Genomic DNA, 20,850 nt, shown 5'->3' with positions numbered 1-20,850 from the left:
ACCATCTCAATGGACATGAGTTTGAGTAAACTCTGGGAGTTAGTGAAAGACAGGGAAGCCTGGCGTGCTGCAGTCCACGGTGTTGCAAAGAGCTGGATTTGACTTAGCAACTGAACACTGAACAACAACTCTTCGACCAGCTGATCACCAGGTGCAAAGGTCTGCCCATCCAACTCCCACTGGGCTGTGGGGGTTGTGACGGCTGCCCCCGGGCAGGGCTGTCTTCCAAGGCTGTTCCCCAGCATAGAAGACTACAGTCTAAGGCAGCCCCCAAGCCTCCACTAAGCACCTGAGTGAATGAATAGCTGGGGGCAGTTGAGGGCTGTGAAGTGAGGAGGGCAAGTGGCTGTCTTGGGAGGAAGGGGAGTCCAGGAAGGAGATGGGAGGGATGCAGGGCCTGGGAGACAGTGTGTCCATCCTGAAGGTCAGAGGAGGGTGGAGGAGGTGGCCCAGGCTCCCCGGTGAGAGCTGGAGGGCGTGACTAACGAGGCAGCTTAGACAACAGCCTAGTCCCTAGGGGCAGAGGTTTGGCAGTGAAGGGCAGGAAGGTGGGAGAGATGGACTTTTGTGGCGATTCCTCTCTTGCCCCAGGCCATGCCAGATGCCTTGCAACCTCTCCTCTTGTTTAATCTCATTAATTCTCACCAGTAGCCCTGGAAGATGATGTTGATGATGAAGATGACTGCTGTTGGTGGTCTCACTTTATAAATAAGGAAACCGGAGTCGACTACCAATTGGCACTTACCAAGAGCATTGCCAATGACCCAAGGACAAAGGCATTTGCCATCCGCCTCCACAGAGATTCCCTGTGACTCAAATGGTAAGGAATCTGCTTGTGATGCAGGAGACCAGGGTTCGATCCCTGGGTTGGGAAGTTCCTCTGGAGAAGGGAATAGCAGTCCACTCCAGTATTCTCACTCCAATACTCTTGCCTGGAAAATCCCATGGACGGAGGAGCCTGGTAGGCTGCAGTCCGTGGGGTCGCTAGAGTCGGACACGACTGAAGCGACTTAGCAGCAGCAGCAGCAGCCAGTATTCTTGCCTGGAGAATTCCATGGACAGAGAAGCCTGGCGGGCTACAGTCCGTTCAGTTGCAAAGAGTCAGACACGACTGAGCGACGAACACACACCTCTACAGGGACTGAACCCTGTGCTGCTCTAGCTGTTGACCTTCAACAACCCCCGAGGGAGTTCAGGGTGGAGGGAGGCGCTCTGTGCTCCAGGGAATCTGGTGGGACAGGTCTTTAGATAGTTGGATGTTTTTAGGAACAGATTTTATGATCTCAATCCTTGCAGTCTCCTCATATTTAGAGAAGCACTAAATCCTTTCATGGTGGCCTCAGAGCCTCATGAATAACAAAAACCTTTTGGAAAATGAGTGCTTCATGGTATTGACTCCCCCTTCACCAAAACCTTGTATATTGACCTTCCCCCACTGCCACTTTGGAGCAGTCTCTCAGAGCTATCTAAGATGCTGCCTCCAGGGCTGCAGTCCTCATTTTGACCCAAATAAAACTTAACTCACAACTCTCAAGTTGTATAACTTTACTTCCCTGGTGGCTCAGATGGTAAAGCATCTGCCTACAATGCAGGAGACCCAGGTTTGATCCCTGGGTTGGGAAGATCCTCTGGAGAAGGCAATGGGAACCCACACCAGTACTCTTGCCTGGAAAATCCCATGGATGGAGGAGCATGGTACACTACAGTCCATGGGGTTGCAAAGAGTCGGACACGACTGAGCGACTTCACTTTCTTTCTTTTCTTTCTTTCTAAAGTCACAAAGGATGGAAGTAGCAGAGAGGATGTTTAAACCCAGGCCAGTCTGATTCCAAAGCAGGCTCTGTCCACCACCCAGGGAGACCAAGGAAGTTCTAAGCAGGAGAGAGCCTATAATTGGGGGCAGCCCCCAGGGAGAAGGACACTGCTGTGGGGCAGGAATAGGGCACCGGGCCTTCTCAGGCCTCCTGAGGGCCTAGGTGATATCACCTCCCCAAGGGACTACTGGGCCCACCTCCCAGGCCTGGTCTGGTGTCCAGCAATCTCCCGCAGCCTAGGGGCGGTTGGACCCAAGAATGAGGAGTGGCCAAAGAGACAGGGCATGGAGTAACATGGTGGCGGGGATCCCTGAAAGAGCTGACCATGAAGTCTGACCATGAAGTTCAATGTGGGTGAGGAGACAGAGAAGCCAAAATAGGCTGGGGGGTTGAACTCTGCCCTTCCCCGCTCTGTGGATCCCCTTGCCCCACCCCTGCATGCGTCCTTGGCTGGCAAATACTCTTTCCTCCCCCAGAAACCTCCTTACCTCCTCCTCCTTCAAGGGCAAGTTCAGAAGCCCCCTCTATCTACTTTGACCACCCTTCCTCCCACCCTTAGTTCCCTCTCTGGTCCCTAGAGTGCTAGAAACCAAATTTTCTGACCCAGGAATGGGATGCAGGCTTAAGATTTATTCATTCCAGTTTACTGACATTCCCTCTATGGTCTCACCCAGTTTCATCCAGCTTTAAATACCATTCATACCTGATGCGCTGAAATTGATATCTCCAGGCTGGACCTCTCCCCTGAGTTCCAGCCTCTGATTACTCCACATCTCCTTGTGAAAGTCTAAAAAGACATCTCAAACCTGATGTGGCCAAAACTGAAGTCCTGGTCTTCCCCTTCCCCACCTACCTTCCCCCTTTCAAAGTTGTCTGCATCTCAGTGGAAGGCACTCCATTTTTCCAACAGCACAAGCTAAACACCTTGAAGATGTCTTGGTTCTTCTCTTTCCCCCACACCCCATATCCAGTCCATCGGGAAGTCCTTGGATCTTCCTTTAACATGTGTCCATGTCCTGAACCCTTCTCCCACCTCCACTGCCACTCAGCTGGGGCAAGCACCATCACTCTTGTATGGATTACATCAGTGGCCTCTGCACTGCCCTGCCATTGACCTTGCCTCTACACTCTTATCAACCCAGCAGCCAGGTGGTCCTATGAGCACATAACCCAGGCCTTCTACTCCTTCCAGACTCTCTAATAGCTCACTCGAATTCCAGCCAAAGTGTTTTAAAATCTACAAGCCTGGGCTTCCCTAGTAGCTCAGTAGTCAAGAATCTATCTGCCTGCCAATGCAGACGACACAGGTTTGATCCCTGATCTGGGAAGCTCCCACATGCTTCAGAGAACTAAACCCATGCGGCACAGTTACCAAGCCTATGCGCTAGAGCCGGGGAACCGCAACTACTGAAGCCTGTGTGCCTGGAGCCCATGCTCTGCAATAAGAGAAGCCACTGCAGTGGGAAGCAGCGCAACTGGAGAGTAGCCCCCGCTTGCCGCAGCTAGAGGAAAGCCTGAAAATCAAAAAGACATCATAGCCCAAAATAAAGAAATAAATAAAATTATCTTAAAAAAAAACAAAACCCTACAAGCCCTAAAGAATCCTCCTCTAACTTGTCTGATTTTCACTTCCACCCTTCTCCCGCTGGCCCACTTTGCTCCAGCAAAGTTGTGCTCCTTGTTAGTTCCTCAGACATTCCAATCGTGCTCCTACTGGGGAGTTTTGGACTACCTGAACCCCCAGCCTGGAACGCCCTTCTCCTAGACGGCCTCCGGACTTTCTGCCTCCCCTCCTTCAGATCCTGACTCAAATGTCACTTCTTGTTTGCCTTCTCCGAACGTTTTAGTTAAAACTATAAACCTGGAGACTTCCCTGCTGGTGCACTGGCTAAGACTCCGTGCTCCCAATGCAGGGGGCTCAGGTTCCACCCTGGTCATCGAACCTGATCCCACATGCCTCCACTAAGACTTCACATGCTGCAGCTAAAGATCTTGCAAGTCAGAACTAAAGATCCCATGTACCACAACTAAGACCTGATGCAGCCAAATAAATAAATATTAAACAAAATAAAAACAAATTTTGACTTTCCACATCTGTCTTCCTGTTTCATTTTCCTGCATATAACATATATCATCCAACATGATATGTATTTTACTGGTTCATTCATTTAGTTTATTATCTGCCTCTTCCTTCTAGATTACAATTTCTATGAGGGCAGTCCCTTTTCTGTTTGTTGTTTTCTTTGCTGCCTGCAACAGTGCTTAGCACATGATGGGCACTCAACAAACGCTGCTTGAGTGGCTGTTTGAGGGCCACCCCTGTGCTGTGTTGAGGGAAGGACAAGGAGTAAAACCTGACAAAGCCTGTGAGGCTTGTCTTGGGTGGCGGTTTTCTGATTTCCATGAGTACGACCCTATCTGGGGAGCACTTAGAAGCGAATATTCTGCCTCCACTCCTGGAGATTCTGGGGTAGGCCCCAGGGCGTGCACAGTGCGCAGGTTCCCCAGGTGATGGTGATGCAGGTCAAGTGGGGGTCACACTGGTCTGCTGGGATAGACTGAAATGAATGATGTCCAGGATGCCGGCTGTCTGTTTCACATCACCTTCCACTCCCTAGTATACATGCCCACCTCCCCTCTGAAGTGTAAGTTCTGGACTGGGACGGCAGGTTGTTTCTTTCTGTGTCCCCTGGGCTCTGCATAGCATTAGTATGGTCCTGTGCTGTGCTTAGTTGCTCAGTCATGTCTGACACTTTGCGACCCCATGGACCACAGCCTGCCAGGGTTCTCTGTCCATGGGGATTCTCTAGGCAGCAATACTGGAGAGAGTAGCCATGCCCCCCTCAGGTATGGTCCTGCTGCTGCTGCTGTGTTGCTTCAGTTGTGTCCAACTCTGTGCGATCCCACAGACAGCAGCCCATCAGGCTCCCCCATCCCTGGGATTCTCCAGGCAAGAACACTGGAGTGAGTTGCCATTTCCTTCTCCAAGGCATGAAAGTGAAAAGTGAAAGTGAAGTTGCTCAGTCGTGTCCGACTCCTCGCGACCCCATGGACTGCAGCCCACCTGGCTTCTCCGTCCATGGGGTTGTCCAGGCAAGAGCACTGGAGTGGGGTGCCATCGCCTTCTCCGGTGTGGTCCTAGTCGGTGTTTATTGAGAGAGCGAATGAATGGAGGATGAATGAATGGTTAGAAGATAGTTACACAGATAAATTAAAAAGAAAAAAAAAGTTAGATGGATGAATGACTCTGGTTAGAAAAAGGATTTCAAGAGTTCACCATCTAGAAGGTGGGAAATGTTCCAAACACCTCTCCTATGCCCGAGGGTTGTAGGAGGAGCAGGTATTTCAGAGGTCTTGACGCGTTTGGTCGGCTGGGAAGGTGGCTGCTCCGCGGATGACCGGGTCAGGCGGAGGAGACGCACAGGCAAGCGCAGGGGCGGCCTTGCCACCTACCCGGCTGCCCAGCAGCACACTTCCCCGACGGCTGTGAAGCCGTTGCCATGGCTACAGACACAGCCTGGCGAGAAGGGGGCGGGCCCTGGCTTACGTCATTCCCAGCGCGACACTTGCTCCGCGCCTCCCGCCTCTTTCTGGTGTGCGAGCCCCTCGGCCCGCCTCCCAGGCTCTCCACCTGCGCGCCTTACCCCCGCCCCTCCCTTCGCGGGGCTCTGCGCCGGCGCGGTTCCCGCCGGGGCGCGCTGGGGAGCCCGCGAGGCGCATGCGCAGTACGGGGCCCGCCGCTGCTCCAGTGTCGCCGCTACTGCCGCCTCCCAGCCGGCAAGTGTGGGAAGGAGGAGCTGAGCGCCACCGCCGCCGTTGTCGCCATGGGGGTGAGTGAGGCAGGGAGAGGAGACGCCAGGGCTGGGAGGGCTCCCCGCTCCCCCTGCCACCCCCCCTGCGCCCCCATTGTTCCTTGAACCCCCTCTCACGTGACCCCCCCCAGCCCCCACATGACTCGACTACCTCAGTCGAAGTGTCCCCACGCCCGGCCCAGCCCTGGGAATCTCCTAGGGAGCCCCCTCTTCGGGCCCCACCCCCTATGGTGCCCCCCGCCTCTCGCGTCGCGCCCGCCCCTGCCTTCCTCTAAGATCTGTTCTCTTCTTGGCGCCCACCCGCCCCCATCCCCGAGCAGTCCCTGGGTATCCCCCCCGCCCCCAGGGGTCACCCATCACCCGGGTGTCACTAGCTTCGTGGCTTCCCATATCCTAGGCCTGCAGTGACTCGGAGGGAACCGAGGCCCAGAGGAAACGAGGCACCCAGCCAAGGTCACAGACAGTGACTGGGGGCCAGACCCTGACTCAGGGCTCTCGAATCCCCAGCCGCTGCGCTTCCCGCTACTCGGCGAGGCTGATTTCCCCAGTCTCTTTCGAACGTCTCCACCAGGTTCCTCTTGCTCCAAAAAACATTCTTTTCCTTATTGACAGAGGCTTGCCTTTAGGGGCCTCCCAGATGCACCTAAGTGGGTCTTATTAGTTGGGTTGCTAGTGGTATTCACACCGCAGGTGGTTTTGCATGGGGAAGCTGTGCAGAAGGTGAGCAGGGGGCGGTGGAAGGGCCCTGGTGATGGCCCCAGCCCCGGATGGATAGTGACCACCTGTTCGGTAGAAGGCAGTCTAGAGGTGCAGTTTATGCCTTTTCCGGGCATGTGCTGATAGAAGGTTGGGCAGAACTTACTCGCATGTTTCTGTGAGTTCACCTTCTTGCAATCCTAGTTAGAGCAGCACCGGTCACTCTCCTGAACAAGTAACTGGCCCTCCCTGGCACCACGTATCTTAGTTTTTACAGGAAATTTCCACCACCTTTAGAGAGTCTTCACTTTGGAGCCAGAGAAACTCCAGTTCCAGCCTGATCTTCCCTGACTGGCAGCATGATGTTGTGCCAGTGACCTGGCCTTTGTGGATTTGAATTTCCTCATGGGTGTGATGAGGATGATCCTCCCCTTTGAGACAGGTGTGAGGATTAAATGAGATAGTAGGTGTAAATAGTCACATGGGTGCCTCTTAAATAGGGGCTGTTATTTTCCCCTGTATTCTCAGCCTTCAGTTTTCGAAAATAGATGTGTGCTATTTTTAACCCATTGGGTTTGTCCCTACTGTTATTAACCTAGATTTTTATCCTCTCCACTCAAATAGTTATTGACTGAATAAATCAACTTGTTAGACAGAAATGGTTGTCTTACCGTGTCAGAGCACTTTATGTAATCCATGTCAAAACCTATTCATTGTGTTTCAGCAAGGACATTTGGATACTGTGTGCTTCATGTGTAGAAAATCCAGTCTAGAGGCCTTAGGCGTATTTAACCTAGATTTTAGTGAAAGGTCCCAGGCCCCATCTTCTGTTGAAACTGAATAAAATCTTGTGTCCCTGGTATTACTTAGTGGATCTGCCCAGCATCAGCCATTCCAGACTGAGCAGAAAGCAACAAGCATAACATGCCATTCTGGTTCAACACTTCCTCATTGGTTGAGTTGAAACAGCAGGCCTCAGAGATCCTGAGATCCTTGCTGCTTCCTCTAGGGCCCCAATCTTATTACTCATACGTTACAGATGTGTTTCTCAGAACAGCCCCTACCTGGTTGGTCTCTTCCGGCCTAAAGCTCACTACAGAAGAGAGATTTGAATTTTCCTCCCTGAAGCAGAGCCAGAACTCTCTCATTATCCTCATTTTTTATGAGTGGGGGGCTGTGGACTCCCCACCTCATGTTGGAAGGGTCATGGTTCCTACTCATCACCCTCCAGCAGAGCGCCTTGCTCCATATGATGGTCTGGCCACCGGCTGAGGGAGAGGGTGGCCTCAGGTGGAGCACCGTTCTCTTCAGAGTTCTCTCACCCTTGCTGCCACACAGGTGTTGTCTCAGGAATTAGAATGTAGAACTCTGTCTCAGGCTTCCCTGGTAGTTCAGCTGGCAAAGAATCCACCTGCAATGCAGGAGATCCTGGTTTGACTCCTGGGTTGGGAAGATCCCCTGGAGACGCCCCTGGAAGATCGCCTGGAGAATTCCATGGACTGTATAGTCCGTGGTGTTGCAAAGAGTCAGACACGACTGAGCAACTTTCACTCACTCTCTTTGCCAGAAACAAGTTTTTTTCTGGATTCCTTGTGGGATGGAAGCCTTGATACTGAAAACCTAAAGGGTACCAAGGCTTTTTTCTGAAAGATGCCTCCTGCCCCCATGTTGGTGTTTTTTAATTTCACTCTGTGACCCCTCACAGTCATAGAACTACTATTATGACCAGCAGTCATAGAAATGCCACTTTGAGGGACTTACTGGTGGTCCAGTAGCTAGGCCTGTGTTCTCACTGCCAAGGGTACAGGTTCAATCCCTGGTCAGGGAATTAAGATCCCACAAGCCGCAAGGTGTGGCCAAAAAAAGGAGAGAGATACTATTTTGATAGAAATAGCAAGGGGAGGAGTTTGACAGCTGCGTGTGAGAACAGCACTTCATCACAGTTTGTTACAGCAAGCATCATTTACGTTTAATTGATGGATGGAGCATGGACTTTGGGGTTCAGACCTGGATTTGAATCTTGGAGGATTTATTCAGCCAGTGTTTATGACTACTAGGTACTTGTGAACAGAAATCCTTAAAGAATTTTTGTATCTGGTATATTGTATCATCTTTTCCCATCACAACAGTCCTGTGAGGTAGAGGCATTGTTAGCCCCGTTTTATGGATAAACTCTGGGAGTTGGTGATGGACAGGGAGGCCTGGCGTGCTGCAGTCCATGGATGGGGCTGCAAAGAGTTGGACACACCTGAGCAACCAAACTGAACTGATCGATAAAGAAAGTGAGGTTCAGAGGAATCGAGTGACTTGTTGGAAAGAGAGTAAATAACTTGCCCAAAGTCACACAGCTATTAAGTAAGTGGGAGAGCTGAGAATCAAATCTGGGTCTCTTGACTCAAAATCCCACACTCTTTATTATGTAAAGCTCCCTTGAGAAAGACACTTAACCACAAGGGGCTTTACTGTTCACTGTGCTTATTTCCCATTTTAATTAGGGAACTTTTCCTGTGTCCCCGCAGGATAGTCTTACCTCCACAAGGCAGGACAAAGCTAATTGGAACAGTAGGAGACCACTTTTCCTTGCATGTGCTCAGTTCGGGGGAGGGCCTCTACCTGTCTGGCCCAGCCGGCTGTAGCCTGTCTCATACCTGGTGTGCAGGCAGCGAAGCGCTTAAGGGGCACTTTCTTTATCCATAGTCTTGGGCCACAGCGGCCTGAAGCTCCAAGAGCTGCCTGGCTCACCTGTTCCCCTGCGTGAATGAGCCCATAAATCTGGAGGCCCAGACCTGGCCCTCCTGCTGCTTGTGCTTAGGAATTGCTTACTACTAGTGCTTAAGAATGAGACGCTATGGAAGGAACCTAGATTTCATTGCCTTCTGGGTCCTGGACGTCACGCATGCAGCACCTCCGATCCTTTAGCTCTGTATCACGCTGGGGGAGAGCTAGCGTGCAGGGTGAAGGCAGGGAGCTGGCCTCAACGGTGAAGGTGTGTGGACTTCTGGTCTAGCCTTGCGGCTGTCCTGTTAGGCCGGCCATCGAGTCCCCATTTTCCTGGAGGTGGAGTTCCTTTCTCAGTCCCCTGGCCTGTTTGACGCCAAAGCGCATGTCCTTTCTGCCCCATCGCACAGCCCTGGGATCTTCCATGGCAGGTTTCCCTGTTCTTTATCCCTATCTCAGTGTGGAGGTGGGGTCAGGTGGTGCTGCGTGGGCATGTACCAGCCACCACGCCAGAAGGGTAATGAGGAACGAGTCACCCAGCGGCTGCCTTGGGGGCTCCCAAGGTCTCATCTTGACCTTATCCGAACAGAGCCGAGAAGGTCTTGGCCGCAGGGGTAGGCTCTCCTAGTGGGAGACAGCGTGGCTCGGGGGACAGATGCTGAATCTGCAGCCCAGGCCCTGGGATTTAGTCTCCCCTTTGCCATTTGCTCCCTGGGGAACTCTGAACAAGTCACGACATCCCTTTGAGCTCAGTTTCTTCTTGTGAAAGTGTTCTGCAAGATGAGTGTATCTCTCAATGTTGTCTTGAAACTCAGATTCCCAGAGGGGAAAAGAAAAATGGATGCCCTAAAACCTCTTTGTGGTAGAGAGGGGCTAGTTCTGTCCTCAGATCCCAGCGTCATGAAGACCGTCTGCTCTCTTGTTTGTTCCTTCCTCCAGGGAGGTAAGAAAGGGGCTCCAGCCTGGCTTCCTGCAGTGCCCGCAGCTGGCACACAGCCGGTGCTGGGCGAGGCTGTACGTAGAAGAGCCACCCCTGTGAGCTCCTGGTATCGGAACTCTCGCCTCCTGCTTGCTTGTGCAGGAGTTAGGCACTGTCATTCCTGGAGGAACCAAGGGTAGAGTTTATCCAGCAGCTGGGTTTTTCAGCTCACCCTTTCCTGGGCTGTGTCCCAGCTATGCTGGAACTGGAAGTAGCAAAACGTCTCACTGGTGAGGTCAGGAAGTGAGGGGTGGGGTCAGATGAGGCCATGTGGCTGGTGAAAAGCTGAGCCGTCTTCCCAGTGCCGTGGGGTGATTCAGGAGGTGCCTGTGCTGCTCTGCCCCTCCTTGGGAGTGAGAATGGGGAGTGTTGTTTATTGAACACAGGCCACAGTAACCCTCACGGGCTTAATACTTTAAAGGAGGTATTTAGGGCCGTGCTCATCAGTTGAGGGAAGGAGGCTCCAAGAATGGCTGTGGCTTGTCCTAAGACCTGAAGGGAGTACAGGGCAGAAAGAGGCTTTGGACAAGGTCTGTTGAGCTTTGGGCTCTTTTCCTCGTGTTTCCAGTTTGTTTGATCGTTCTTTGGAGGTGGTGGGTCATTGTTGTGCGCAGACTCTTTCTAGTTGCGGGGAGCAGGGCCTCCTCTTCCTCACGGTGTCTGGGCTTCTTGTGGCAGTGGCTTCTCTTGTGGGCTCCGCAGCACATGGGATCCTGCTGGAGCAGGGCTGGAACCTGTCTTCCCTGTACTGGCAGGCAGACTCCCAACCACTGGACCCCAAGGGAAGCCTACCAGTTTTTACACAGGGTAAGAGGGGAAGGTCCATGTACACTTGAGAAAACCTCATGTGACTCTGCAGACAGGACGTGCTCCATTTGGAGGTATGGGGGGTTCGCAGTTTGCTTCTCTGTGTAAGGACAGCCTCCCTTTGCTCCTCCCCTGAAGCTTGGCTCTGCTGACCACGTGTCAGTGTGGCCTCTGTCCCCAGGTGAACTCCTTGGGGCCCTTAACTCTGCCCTTGTCACTGGGTGTTAAGTGTGCCTGCCACTCACTGGCCTTGCCTGCGCAGCCATTTCTGGGAGCAGCTCCGTCTCCTTAAGCTGGAGTGCCCCAGGCCTCGCTTAGAAAGGGATCCACCTCCCCAGGAGGCTGTCCCCAGAGCAGATCTTTGTTTCCTGAAGCGTGAAGACACTGAAAAGGCTTTGAATAAGTTTATACTTAAGAGCAGCTATCAGCAGCTGCCTCAGATGCCATCGCCTTCCTGAAACCTGCCCTGAATGTGTCTAAAATTACTTGTTCCTGCCTTAGGAGGGAATGAACAAGTGAATATTTATTAGACAGCTGCTGAGGTGCGGGGCTCTGCTTCAGGTATTGCCCTGTGCTCTCACCGAGTCCTCACAGTGACCCAGTGGTCCCGTGGTCAGTCCTCTTCCCCGTGGGGAAGTGGAGAAGTCTAGCGATGCTCCCACAATCTCATGACTGGGAAATGCTCAGGTCTCCAGCCAGACCTGAGTTCCTGCTGCTGAGACCAGGCAAGCAAATCAGGGACTGGCCCTTAGGGTCCCCAGAGGGAAAATCAAGTCCCGTCTTTCGTTGGTCACGGCCTTCCAGCCCACTCTGCTTTTCCGTTTTGCAGAGGAAGTCGAGCAAAGCAAAGGAGAAGAAACAGAAGCGGCTGGAGGAGCGAGCAGCCATGGATGCTGTCTGTGCCAAAGTGGACGCCGCCAACAGGGTAACTCTCTCCTCTTTCCCAGTCCCTTCCTCCTGGAACTTCAGCTTGGTTTTAAATTTGACTTCTTTTGGCGCCACCCTGTGGCAGAACAGAGTTACTACACATCCGCACCTCTACTGCCTCCTTGCTGCGGTGGGGTTGGGGTGGAGCTTTGGACCAGCCTGGGTGGGAGCCTGGGAGAGTTGTGAGGAGGACCCGGGATGGACCCAGGCGTGCAGGGAAGTGTGGAGTCAAGAGAAAGTGGCTGCTTCTCTTTGTGGGTCTGTTTCCTTGCCACTGGAAAAGCGTCTGGAAAAGTTTTTATTAGGGTTTTGCATCTTGGGGAGGAAGCCTCCCTAGTAAAATACGGTATGGTTTTCTCATTCTTGCCTTCAGACATTACTGCCTGCCTGGGAGGTCCACAGGTTGTGCTATGCACTGGGGGTTGCAGCAACCTGGTTTCAAGGGGCCGCAGTCAGGGCAGGAGTAGCCATGATTCTGAGCACCTGGGGGGCCTGACTGGGGGCAGCTCAGCTTGCCCATGAACCAGGAGAGATTGGGTCACCCTTCCTGCCGCAATTCACGTTCCAGATTTTGTTCTTCTTTTAGTCCACTCAGTAAACAGTCATACTTTCAAGGATGTGGCCCAGGGACATGATTGTCCATGTTGGATTTTGACCAGGGAAGGTAAATTGAGGACCTCATAGAAGGACATGAGTGGATCAGGAGACCTCTCTTCTCTTGGGCCAGGTGGGCACCGAGCAGGTTTTAGGCCCGGAGGCCAGTGTTTTAGTATTAGGCAGGAAAGTTTCTTCTTTCCCATGTCAAATGAAGCTACAGCTTTGTTGGGCCTTCTTCCTACACTCTACACATGACTTCAGAGCTAAGACAGGTGGCGGGTCTGTGTGAGGGCTGCTCCTGGGCCAGGAAGCTGTGCCTCCACGTGGGTCCATGCAGGGTGGAGCTGGTGACTGCCAGGCCCACGCTTGTGGTGCGTACTCCTCTCTTCTTTCCCTCCACAGCTTGGAGACCCACTGGAGGCTTTCCCAGTGTTCAAGAAATATGATCGGAATGGGTGAGTGTTCAGCATTCCTACCTGTCCTCTCCTTGCTCTTTAGGAATTCACCTTTCCAGAGTAGGTGTCCTCAGACTTCGTTTTTTTTTGTTAGTGAAAAAGCAGAAATGATGGCTAGTATCCTGCTGATACAGACCCCTCTGTTAGGGTAACAGAGGGGTCTGCGGATGAGCACAGGTGGCCTGATCTCAGACTGACGTCTGTGTGGGCCTTGCTGTGCTCTCCGACGGAGAACCACAGAGTGGAAACAAACCTGAGAAATCGTCTGGGCTGACTCCCTCGTTTTAGGCAGAGAACCAAGCCTCCGAGAGGCTAAATGAGAGTCTGAGTTTGTGGAGCTTCTCCCTGGCAGCTGAGGGGACTTTTCATTCTCAGTCCAGCACTCTTTCCCTGAGTATATAGTATAATGGTTAAAAGCCACTTAGGGCTTTGTGACCCTGAACAAATGCCTTGCCTTTGCTGTGTCTAAATTTTCGAAATGGGTGCTTTGCCCACAGGGTCATCAGAAGGATTGCGTGCAGTGTTAGTGCCTGGAACACACTAGGGCTGGACCCGTGCGAGCTGTCCCTACTCCTGTCTCTTCCCTAATCCCGCTCACCGCCGATCCTGGATTAAAGCTCCCCTCCCCTTTCTCTTGCTTTGGTTTATAAAATAGATACCAGAGATGCTGTTGGCTCAGGGAGAAATAGGGTCCTCAGTCATAATGATGCTTCTTATTAACCATATTTGGTTAAGTTGACATACTCTTTGAGCCTTATTTGTCGGTTAAATGGAGTGATGATGCCAAACTTGCCAGGTGGTTTTAAGGATCACAGAGACTATATCCAGCACTGTAAGTAGGAGCTGGTGTCAGTATTCTAGTGAATGAGATAAGACATGTAAATGCGTGAATTATGAAGGAGAGACTCTAGTAGGTAATGCTACATTTGCCTTGCATGGCTGTGTCTGAGTTTCATAGTATCATGTTAATGTATTCTTCCTGTCTGTGATCAGATGCGTTACAGCTCCTCTCAAAGCTGCATCATCATTCAGATTCCAGAAAGTCCTTTGACATAGTTTAGCTATGATAAACCTAGACAGTACATTAAAAAGCAGAGATATCACTTTGCCAAAGTGATATAGTCAAAGGTCCTGATAGTCAAAGCTATGGTTTTTTCCAGTAGTCATGTACAAATGTGAGAGTTGGACCATAAAGAAAGCTGAGCACAAAGAATTGATGCTTTTGAATTGTGGTGCTGGAGAAGACTCAAGAGTCCCTTGGACTGCAAAGAGATCAAACCACTCAGTCCTAAAGGAGATCCACCCTGAATATTCATTGGAAGGGCTGATGCTGAAGGTGAAACTCTAGTACTCTGGCCACCTGATGCTAAGAGCCCACTCATTGGAAAAGACTCTGATGCTGGGAAATATTGAAGGCAGGAAGAAAGGGGAGCGATGAAGATGAGACGGTTAGATGGTGTCACCGGCTCAATGGATATAAATTTGAGCAACCTCTGGGAGATAGTGAAGGACAGAGAAACCTGGAGTGCTGCAGTCTGTGAGGTTGCAAAGAATCAGACACAACTTAGCGACTGAAAACAACAACAGAGATTCCTTACTGTGATCTCAGTGTTCCCGCCCCACATTCTCATGACTTCAGAAACATGGGCCAGGTCTGAAGTAGGCACTGCCAGTTGACTCTGGGCTCATTTGGTGCCTGGAATTGTGTGTGATTTGTGTGGCTAAGACTGCACTTTCATGTACTTAAATAAGTCAGATTAGTGGAGAATCTATACTCTCCAACTGGCCTTCAGAAAATTGATAGCTAAGACAGATGCAGTGCTGTGTTGGGTCATTTCTGACCACTGCATGGCCAGTAGTACAAAGAAAGCAGACTCCTCAGAGCCAGGAGTCCTGTATTCACATGGCCAAGCACACATATAGCTCGTACAGTGCGCCAGTCAGCAGGGGTGACGGTGGCTTCCAGGGGTTACGTCGTCCGAGGAGTCAAATCAGTCCTTGCAGAATGTGCCGCTTCCTGGAGAATGTGATTTCACAGTTTGCCAAAGAGTTTAACTGTAATTTACTTAAGTCATTTAGAAGTAAATAGCAGATCGAGGGAATTCCCTGGCAGTCTGGTGGTTGGGACTCAGAGCTTTCACTACTGTGGCCTGTGTTCAGGCCCTGGTTGGGGAACTAGGGTCCTGCAAGCTGCATGGCATGGCCAAAAAAAAAATTGATTGATATCTTAATGCCTCATTCATTAGTTTAGGGAAGCAGAACTTGGGGAGAACCTGAACCCTGATGCATTCTGTTTGATCTGCTGAGAGCATCCCTGTGTCCTCAGAGGAGGCAACAGGCAGGACTCCTCAGGGATGGGGGCTGCGGTCTTCCTGAAGGGCCTGAGGTCATCCAGCCACTTTCGCAGGCGAGATTGAAAGATAAGAATGAAGGGCTCCCATGGGTGCCCAGTGAGAACTTGATTCAGAAATGAAAACAACAGGAAAAATGCCTCAGGGCAGGAACTAAGGGAACAGAGAAGACTCGGGTGTTTATAACAACGTACAGAAGAATGGGCAGAGAGAGCAAAGAGGTAGCCGAGAGGGGCAGGAGTTGACAGAGTGCTGAGTCTGATAAGGACGGTGTGGGGGGCAGCAGGAAGCAGGGCTTGTGGTCGGGGTGGTGGTGGGCTGGTGATGACAGTGGTTAATCTCAGCCTGAGCGGCTTCGTTCCTTCACAGGCACCTTCTGTAGTCACGTGCAGGCTCAGCTTTTCCCTGTAGATGAACTGAGACCAGGCGCGCCTCGTCGTCAGGCTGTCCAGGCAGCGGGCGGTGCTGGGCCTGGCGCCAGCTCCAGAAGCCTCCTTTCCTCTTGCAGGTTGAACGTCTCCATTGAATGTAAGCGAGTGTCCGGCCTGGAGCCAGCCACCGTGGACTGGGCCTTCGACCTGACCAAGACCAACATGCGCACCATGTAAGCACGCCTGGGCGGGAGGGGCTGGCTGTGCTCTGCAGAGCCCTGTCCTGACTGCCGCTGTCTCCCAGGTACGAGCAGAGCGAGTGGGGCTGGAAGGACCGAGAGAAGCGCGAGGAGATGACGGACGACCGAGCCTGGTACCTCATCGCGTGGGAAAACCGATCGGTGCCCGTCGCCTTCTCTCACTTCCGGTTTGACGTGGAGTGCGGTGATGAAGTCCTGTACTGGTAGGGGCCGCGGCGCGGGGGTGTGCACCAGGGAGGAGGCAGAGGCCACGCGGGTGTCTGGGCCTGGGCCAGGCCTCACGGCCCCTGCAGGCTCACCCTGCTTTCTTCCCCCAGCTACGAGGTGCAGCTGGAGAGCAAGGTGCGGCGGAAAGGCCTGGGGAAGTTCCTCATACAGATTCTGCAGCTCATGGCCAACAGGTAGGGCGGTGTGTGTGTGTGTGTGTGTGTGTGTGTGTGTGTCGCTCTTTGGAGGAGCTGCCTCTGCTGTATGCCCGGGAAGGGAGGTGGGGACAAGGCTCACAGGAATGTTCTGGAAGAAGGGTATCTAGAACCTCCCTGCCCTGCCGTGACTCCACATTTGGCGCAGTGGGCGCAGGGCAGCAAGCACCCCCAAGTGCCTGTTCTGTGCGTCTCCACTGGGACGTGGAGGAGAAGCCAGTCAGGTGGGGAGCAGCCTTGTCTCAGGGTGGCAGTGAGACTGCCGAGCGGGGCTCAGGAGCACTCCCCGGAGCAAACGGGAGACGGCAGGCGGAGACAGGAGAGAACACGTGTGATTTAGCACCTGTTTCTCCTTCTGGAAGGTTCTCTCTGCTTCCTTCTCAGCACACAGATGAAGAAAGTTATGTTAACGGTATTTAAGCACAATCATGGCGCCTACCAGTTCTTCAGAGAAGCGCTGCAGTAAGGAGCTGGGCCTGGTGGGGGACCCCCTGGGCAGCGGAAGCTGCCGGCCCATGTCTTTTTCCCTGTCCTGGCCCCCCTCGTCCTGACACGGAGCTCCTGGGCCTGAGGTCCAGGGGGCGGGGGCTGGGGGAGATGGTGTGGGCACGCCTCCAGCTTGGTCCCCTGCCCTGCTCCTGAGCCCTGACTCCTGGAGTGGAAGGCAGTCCTCCGCCCCCCACCGACCCTTTCCTCCTGCCTGCCTGCAGATTTGAAATCGATGACTCTTCCCCAAGCATGTCCGGTTGCTGTGGGGAGGACTGCTCCTATGAGATCCTGAGCCGGAGGACCAAGTTTGGGGACAGCCAGCACTCCCATTCAGGCGGGCACTGTGGCGGCTGCTGCCACTGAGTCTGAAGCTGGAACGCGCTCTCCAAGGCCTGTCCTCTCCCTGGTCTCACGCCACTCACCAGGCGGCCTCCTCAGCCCCGACCCTGGGGAGAGGTGGTCTGCCTGCCCCCCCTGCTTTCCCCTGGAAGGGCAGGCTGCCAGGAGGGGCAGCGAGGAGCCGGGCACCCGGCGTGTCCTCTCACAGTGGCTGCCTTCTCACTCGGCCCTGGGCGTGGGGCTCTGCGACCTCCCTGCCACCGGATTCCTGACAAGCCCCCTCCCCGTCACACACACAGCTGGACGAATGGAGTGTTTGTTCCCAGCTTCATGAAAATCCTGGCGCCCTGGGTCAGGGTCTGGCTGGTTCCCAAAGAGGAATGGACTCGGCGTAGGATCTTGTGCCGAGAGAGGCTTCAGAGTGACTCCTCCCATTTGGTGGAGGGGACGCTCAACGGAGACCCCGGAAGGTCTTTTGTGCCACAACCCCGGGAAGCAAGGGCGCTCTTCCTGGCTGTGCCTTTGTGGGTCCGCAGTTAGAGTGGGGTTGTCCCAGTGACCAGCCGGCTCTGGGAGTCCATGGCTGTCAGCAAGGGGCCGAGGGGCCGGGAAGCAGCGTCAGTGGGGCCTGTGCGGGGACCACGGCTTCTCTGACTTCTGACCAAGCTGCATCCCGAGCTTGGCCCCATGATCTCAAGGTGGTGACCCGAGGTTTTTACTCATAGGAAAGAGCTGGAGCCCGGCCTGCTCGTCTCCGTCCCCTCGCTGCCTCCCTCTGCCTCTCACCTGCCCCTGCCCTGTTCTGACTCTCAAGGGGGAAATAACATCAGGGAGCCCCTTGTCTTCCCCCTTAAGGCCCCTCGTTCCTGCCATATTTAATGCCGTTTTCTCTCATATCTTGGTGCTGTTAGCTCTCTGAGGGTGGGTCTCCTTCCCCACCACCATCGCCCCTGCCCCCTGGCCTTCGGAGAGCCCCCAGCCAGCAGCAGGCCTCCTGCCTGCACCCCCCCAGCCTGGCCCCTGCTCCCTTAGGGAGGCCCACCTTGTCCGGCAGCGCGGGAGGTGGCCCCACAGCTGCCCTTCTCCCTGGTGTCACCGGTGGTGGCAGGTGGGCGGGGAAGCCCCTTTCTCTCCTCGGGTGGACAGGGCACGGGGTCAGAGCTCAGGCTACCCCTCATCCCCAGACCTTACTCCCCTTCCAGGGAAGAGAATGACCAAATCCTTATCCAGGAAAAAGCACCTGCTGCCTCCCCTGGGACAGCCTGGAGCTCTGCCTTCCAGAGCATCCTAAAGGTCCTGCCTGCAGAGTGTTGCTCCCAGGAGGTTGGTCAGTGCTTCTGACCTCAGTCCACTCACACCCCAGCCCCTGCCCTGGCTCAGGCTGCCTGTGCAGGCCCGTCTCCCCAAAGCTGCTCTGGCTTCTCCCAGGCTCCCACGTGTGCGGGGCTGGGGCACACAGCCTCCCCGCTGAGTGCTCTGCGATGCTCTTGACTGGCCAGCTGTGGACATGGCACTCCCTTGGAGAGGGCCCCGCACCTTCACACTGGAGCAAACCCACCTTTGCCCCACTCGGCTGGCTCCCAGGAGTTTTTACCCAAAGGGGAGGGTTTTCATTGCTGGGAGGACATTAGAGGGTTCCTTCCAAGAATTATGGAGCAACAGAAGCATATTTAGGAAGAGCTTTTCCTTTGATCCCTGCTGTCTGTCAAAGGACACAGAATGATAAATACTCATCATTTTAGATCATGGATTTCTGATAAACTCCCACTCACGGGGCCCCAGAGAGACTCCGGTGTAAATCCCACATAAAGGGAGAGAAGCGTCCATGTCTTTCCCTTCACTGGACACCTGGCACTGAGCCCCATTGGTCAACAGACACTGGTGTGAGCCGTGCCTGTCCAGCTGCCTCTGCCGCCACCCACAGGCTGCTGGGGATGGGGGTCAGGCTGGGCAGGGAGACACAGCCTGAGGCTTGTAGGTCACCCTGTTGCTGCCATTGAGCCTGTTCAGTTCTCAGCCATCAGTCTCCATTTCCCCAAGGTCTTGGTTTTAAGAAACAGCAGGTCTTGTACCAGGCTTTTTGGTTTGTTGTCTGCTGCTGCCAAGTCGCTTCAGTCGTGTCCGACTCTGTGCGACCCCATAGATGGCAGCCCACCAGGCTCCCCGTCCCTGGTGGTTTGTTTGGGGCATGTTAAAAAATATAATTTGAGATTTGTTTTTTAGTTGTTTTCCTCTCTATTTCAGGTTATTTTCATTGATGTCAGATATGTACATGACATGTGTGTGGTTCTTTTTAACCCTTCCTGGGTTTTTTTTGTTTTGTTTTTTTGGTTTTTTTAGAGGAAACTTTGGAGATAAAATGCCTTCTTGATATATATATATATATATTTTTTTTTTTTCTTTAGCAACTTGTTATCACTGGAATCAAATGGAAAAGTGATCTTTTTTTGCATTGGCTGTATTTGTGTGTCACAAATAAAAGACACTTTGTTCAGCTGCTGGGACGGCTTCCTGGTGCTGAGGTGCCATGGCAGCAAGGGCTTAGACCATCCAGCATTGGATCCAAACCCTCGGGCACGTGGCTGTGATGGCCCCACACCCCCTCCTGTGAAGGAAGCCTCGGGCGGGGAAAACCTCAGGGCGCTGGAGGTGAGGAGCCAGTTGTGGAAACTGAGACCACCGAATGCATATGTTTGTGCCACTTCTCAGAAGCCCAGGGCAGAGGTCAAAGGTCTCCTGGAAGGTGCCCGCTCTGCGCTGGAGAGTCCCAGGCCAAGCGTTGTGACATTTAAGGTCTGCAGGCAAACAAATTCCAGAACATTTGTGTGGGCGTTGAAGAGCGCGTTGGTGTTTCTTTGACTTAACTGGGGTACTCAGAATATTCTTCGTCTCTTGAAAAGATTCCGGTCCCCCTTCACTCAGAAAAACAGGCCTGAAGGAAGAGTAACTCACATCAGGCCTGACAGGGCAGGAGAGTTACGAGCTGGGGGAGGCCCAGGCCTCTTGAGTGTGACAGACAAGCTGTGCAGCTTCTCCCAGGTGGACTCCCACCAAAGCCTGACCCAGGGAGCAGGGGCTCAGAGCGCTTCCCGTGGACGCTGAGGGCCAGCCTCCTCGTGTTGCTGCCCGGCGGTCCCCTCTGCCGGAAGGTGGAGAGGGCGGTCAGGGTAGAGCCCCGAGCCCCTGGAGTCTTCACGCTCTGGTGGGACAGTGATCTGAGGAAAGGAGCAGAGTCAACAGCTGTCTCGTAGGTGCTCCAGGTAATGGCCTCAGCCCTGGGGGTGGGCTGGGGACGGTGGGTGCAGCTCCCTTACCCTGGAGGCATGAAGGAAGGCATCCCAGACCTTGGGGAAGGAGAGCATTTTAAATGCTGGAACATCACTCAACAGCCGTCTCATGAGGTGGAATTCTGCCTCCACTACCCCACCCCCGAGTTCTTTGTTCCTTGAAAGTGAAAGTCACTCAGTCATGTCTGACTCTTTGCAACCCCATGGACTATACAGTCCATGGAATTCTCCAGGCCAGAATACTGGAGTTGGTAGCCTTTGCCTTCTCCAGGGCCTCTTTCCAACCCAGGGATCAAACCCAGGTCTCCTGCATTGCAGGTGGATTTTTTACCAGCTGAGCCACAAGGGAAGCCCTTGTTCCTTGAAGGCTCTTGTAATCCCAGGCAGGAATTCCTTGGAGTCACTGTACCCTTGCTGCAGAGTAAATGACCAGATTTAGAAGGATTGGAGGGGGCATCCCTTTGCCATCACTGGCCCTGTCTGCTCTCCACACAACTTTCCTAAGTAACCAGGCTCCCTTTTTGGT

The 20,850-nt window shown here is 53.4% G+C and overlaps 1 protein-coding gene and 1 non-coding gene across 2 annotated transcripts; both read left to right on the top strand.

Moving 5' to 3' along the window:
• Positions 1-1,550: 1,550 nt before the first annotated feature.
• On the top strand, positions 1,551-1,622 carry TRNAC-ACA (transfer RNA cysteine (anticodon ACA)). Its single transcript has one exon. It is a non-coding gene; the product is annotated as a tRNA-Cys (tRNA).
• Positions 1,623-5,151: 3,529 nt separating this feature from the next.
• Positions 5,152-20,041, top strand: NAA40 (N-alpha-acetyltransferase 40, NatD catalytic subunit). Its single transcript, XM_055580971.1, has 8 exons — positions 5,152-5,644; positions 11,656-11,751; positions 12,753-12,805; positions 15,665-15,760; positions 15,832-15,990; positions 16,105-16,188; positions 16,594-16,671; positions 16,920-20,041. Exons 1-8 carry the CDS (start codon positions 5,315-5,317, stop codon positions 17,059-17,061), a joined length of 1,038 nt encoding a protein of 345 aa, XP_055436946.1. The 5' UTR covers positions 5,152-5,314; the 3' UTR covers positions 17,062-20,041.
• Positions 20,042-20,850: the final 809 nt, after the last annotated feature.

This window comes from Bubalus kerabau, chromosome 5 (assembly GCF_029407905.1).
Source record: "Bubalus kerabau isolate K-KA32 ecotype Philippines breed swamp buffalo chromosome 5, PCC_UOA_SB_1v2, whole genome shotgun sequence".
Classification (NCBI taxonomy): Eukaryota; Metazoa; Chordata; class Mammalia; order Artiodactyla; family Bovidae; genus Bubalus; species Bubalus kerabau.
Note: the sequence above shows the minus strand (reverse complement) of the source record. Positions and strands in the feature narration are given on the sequence as shown.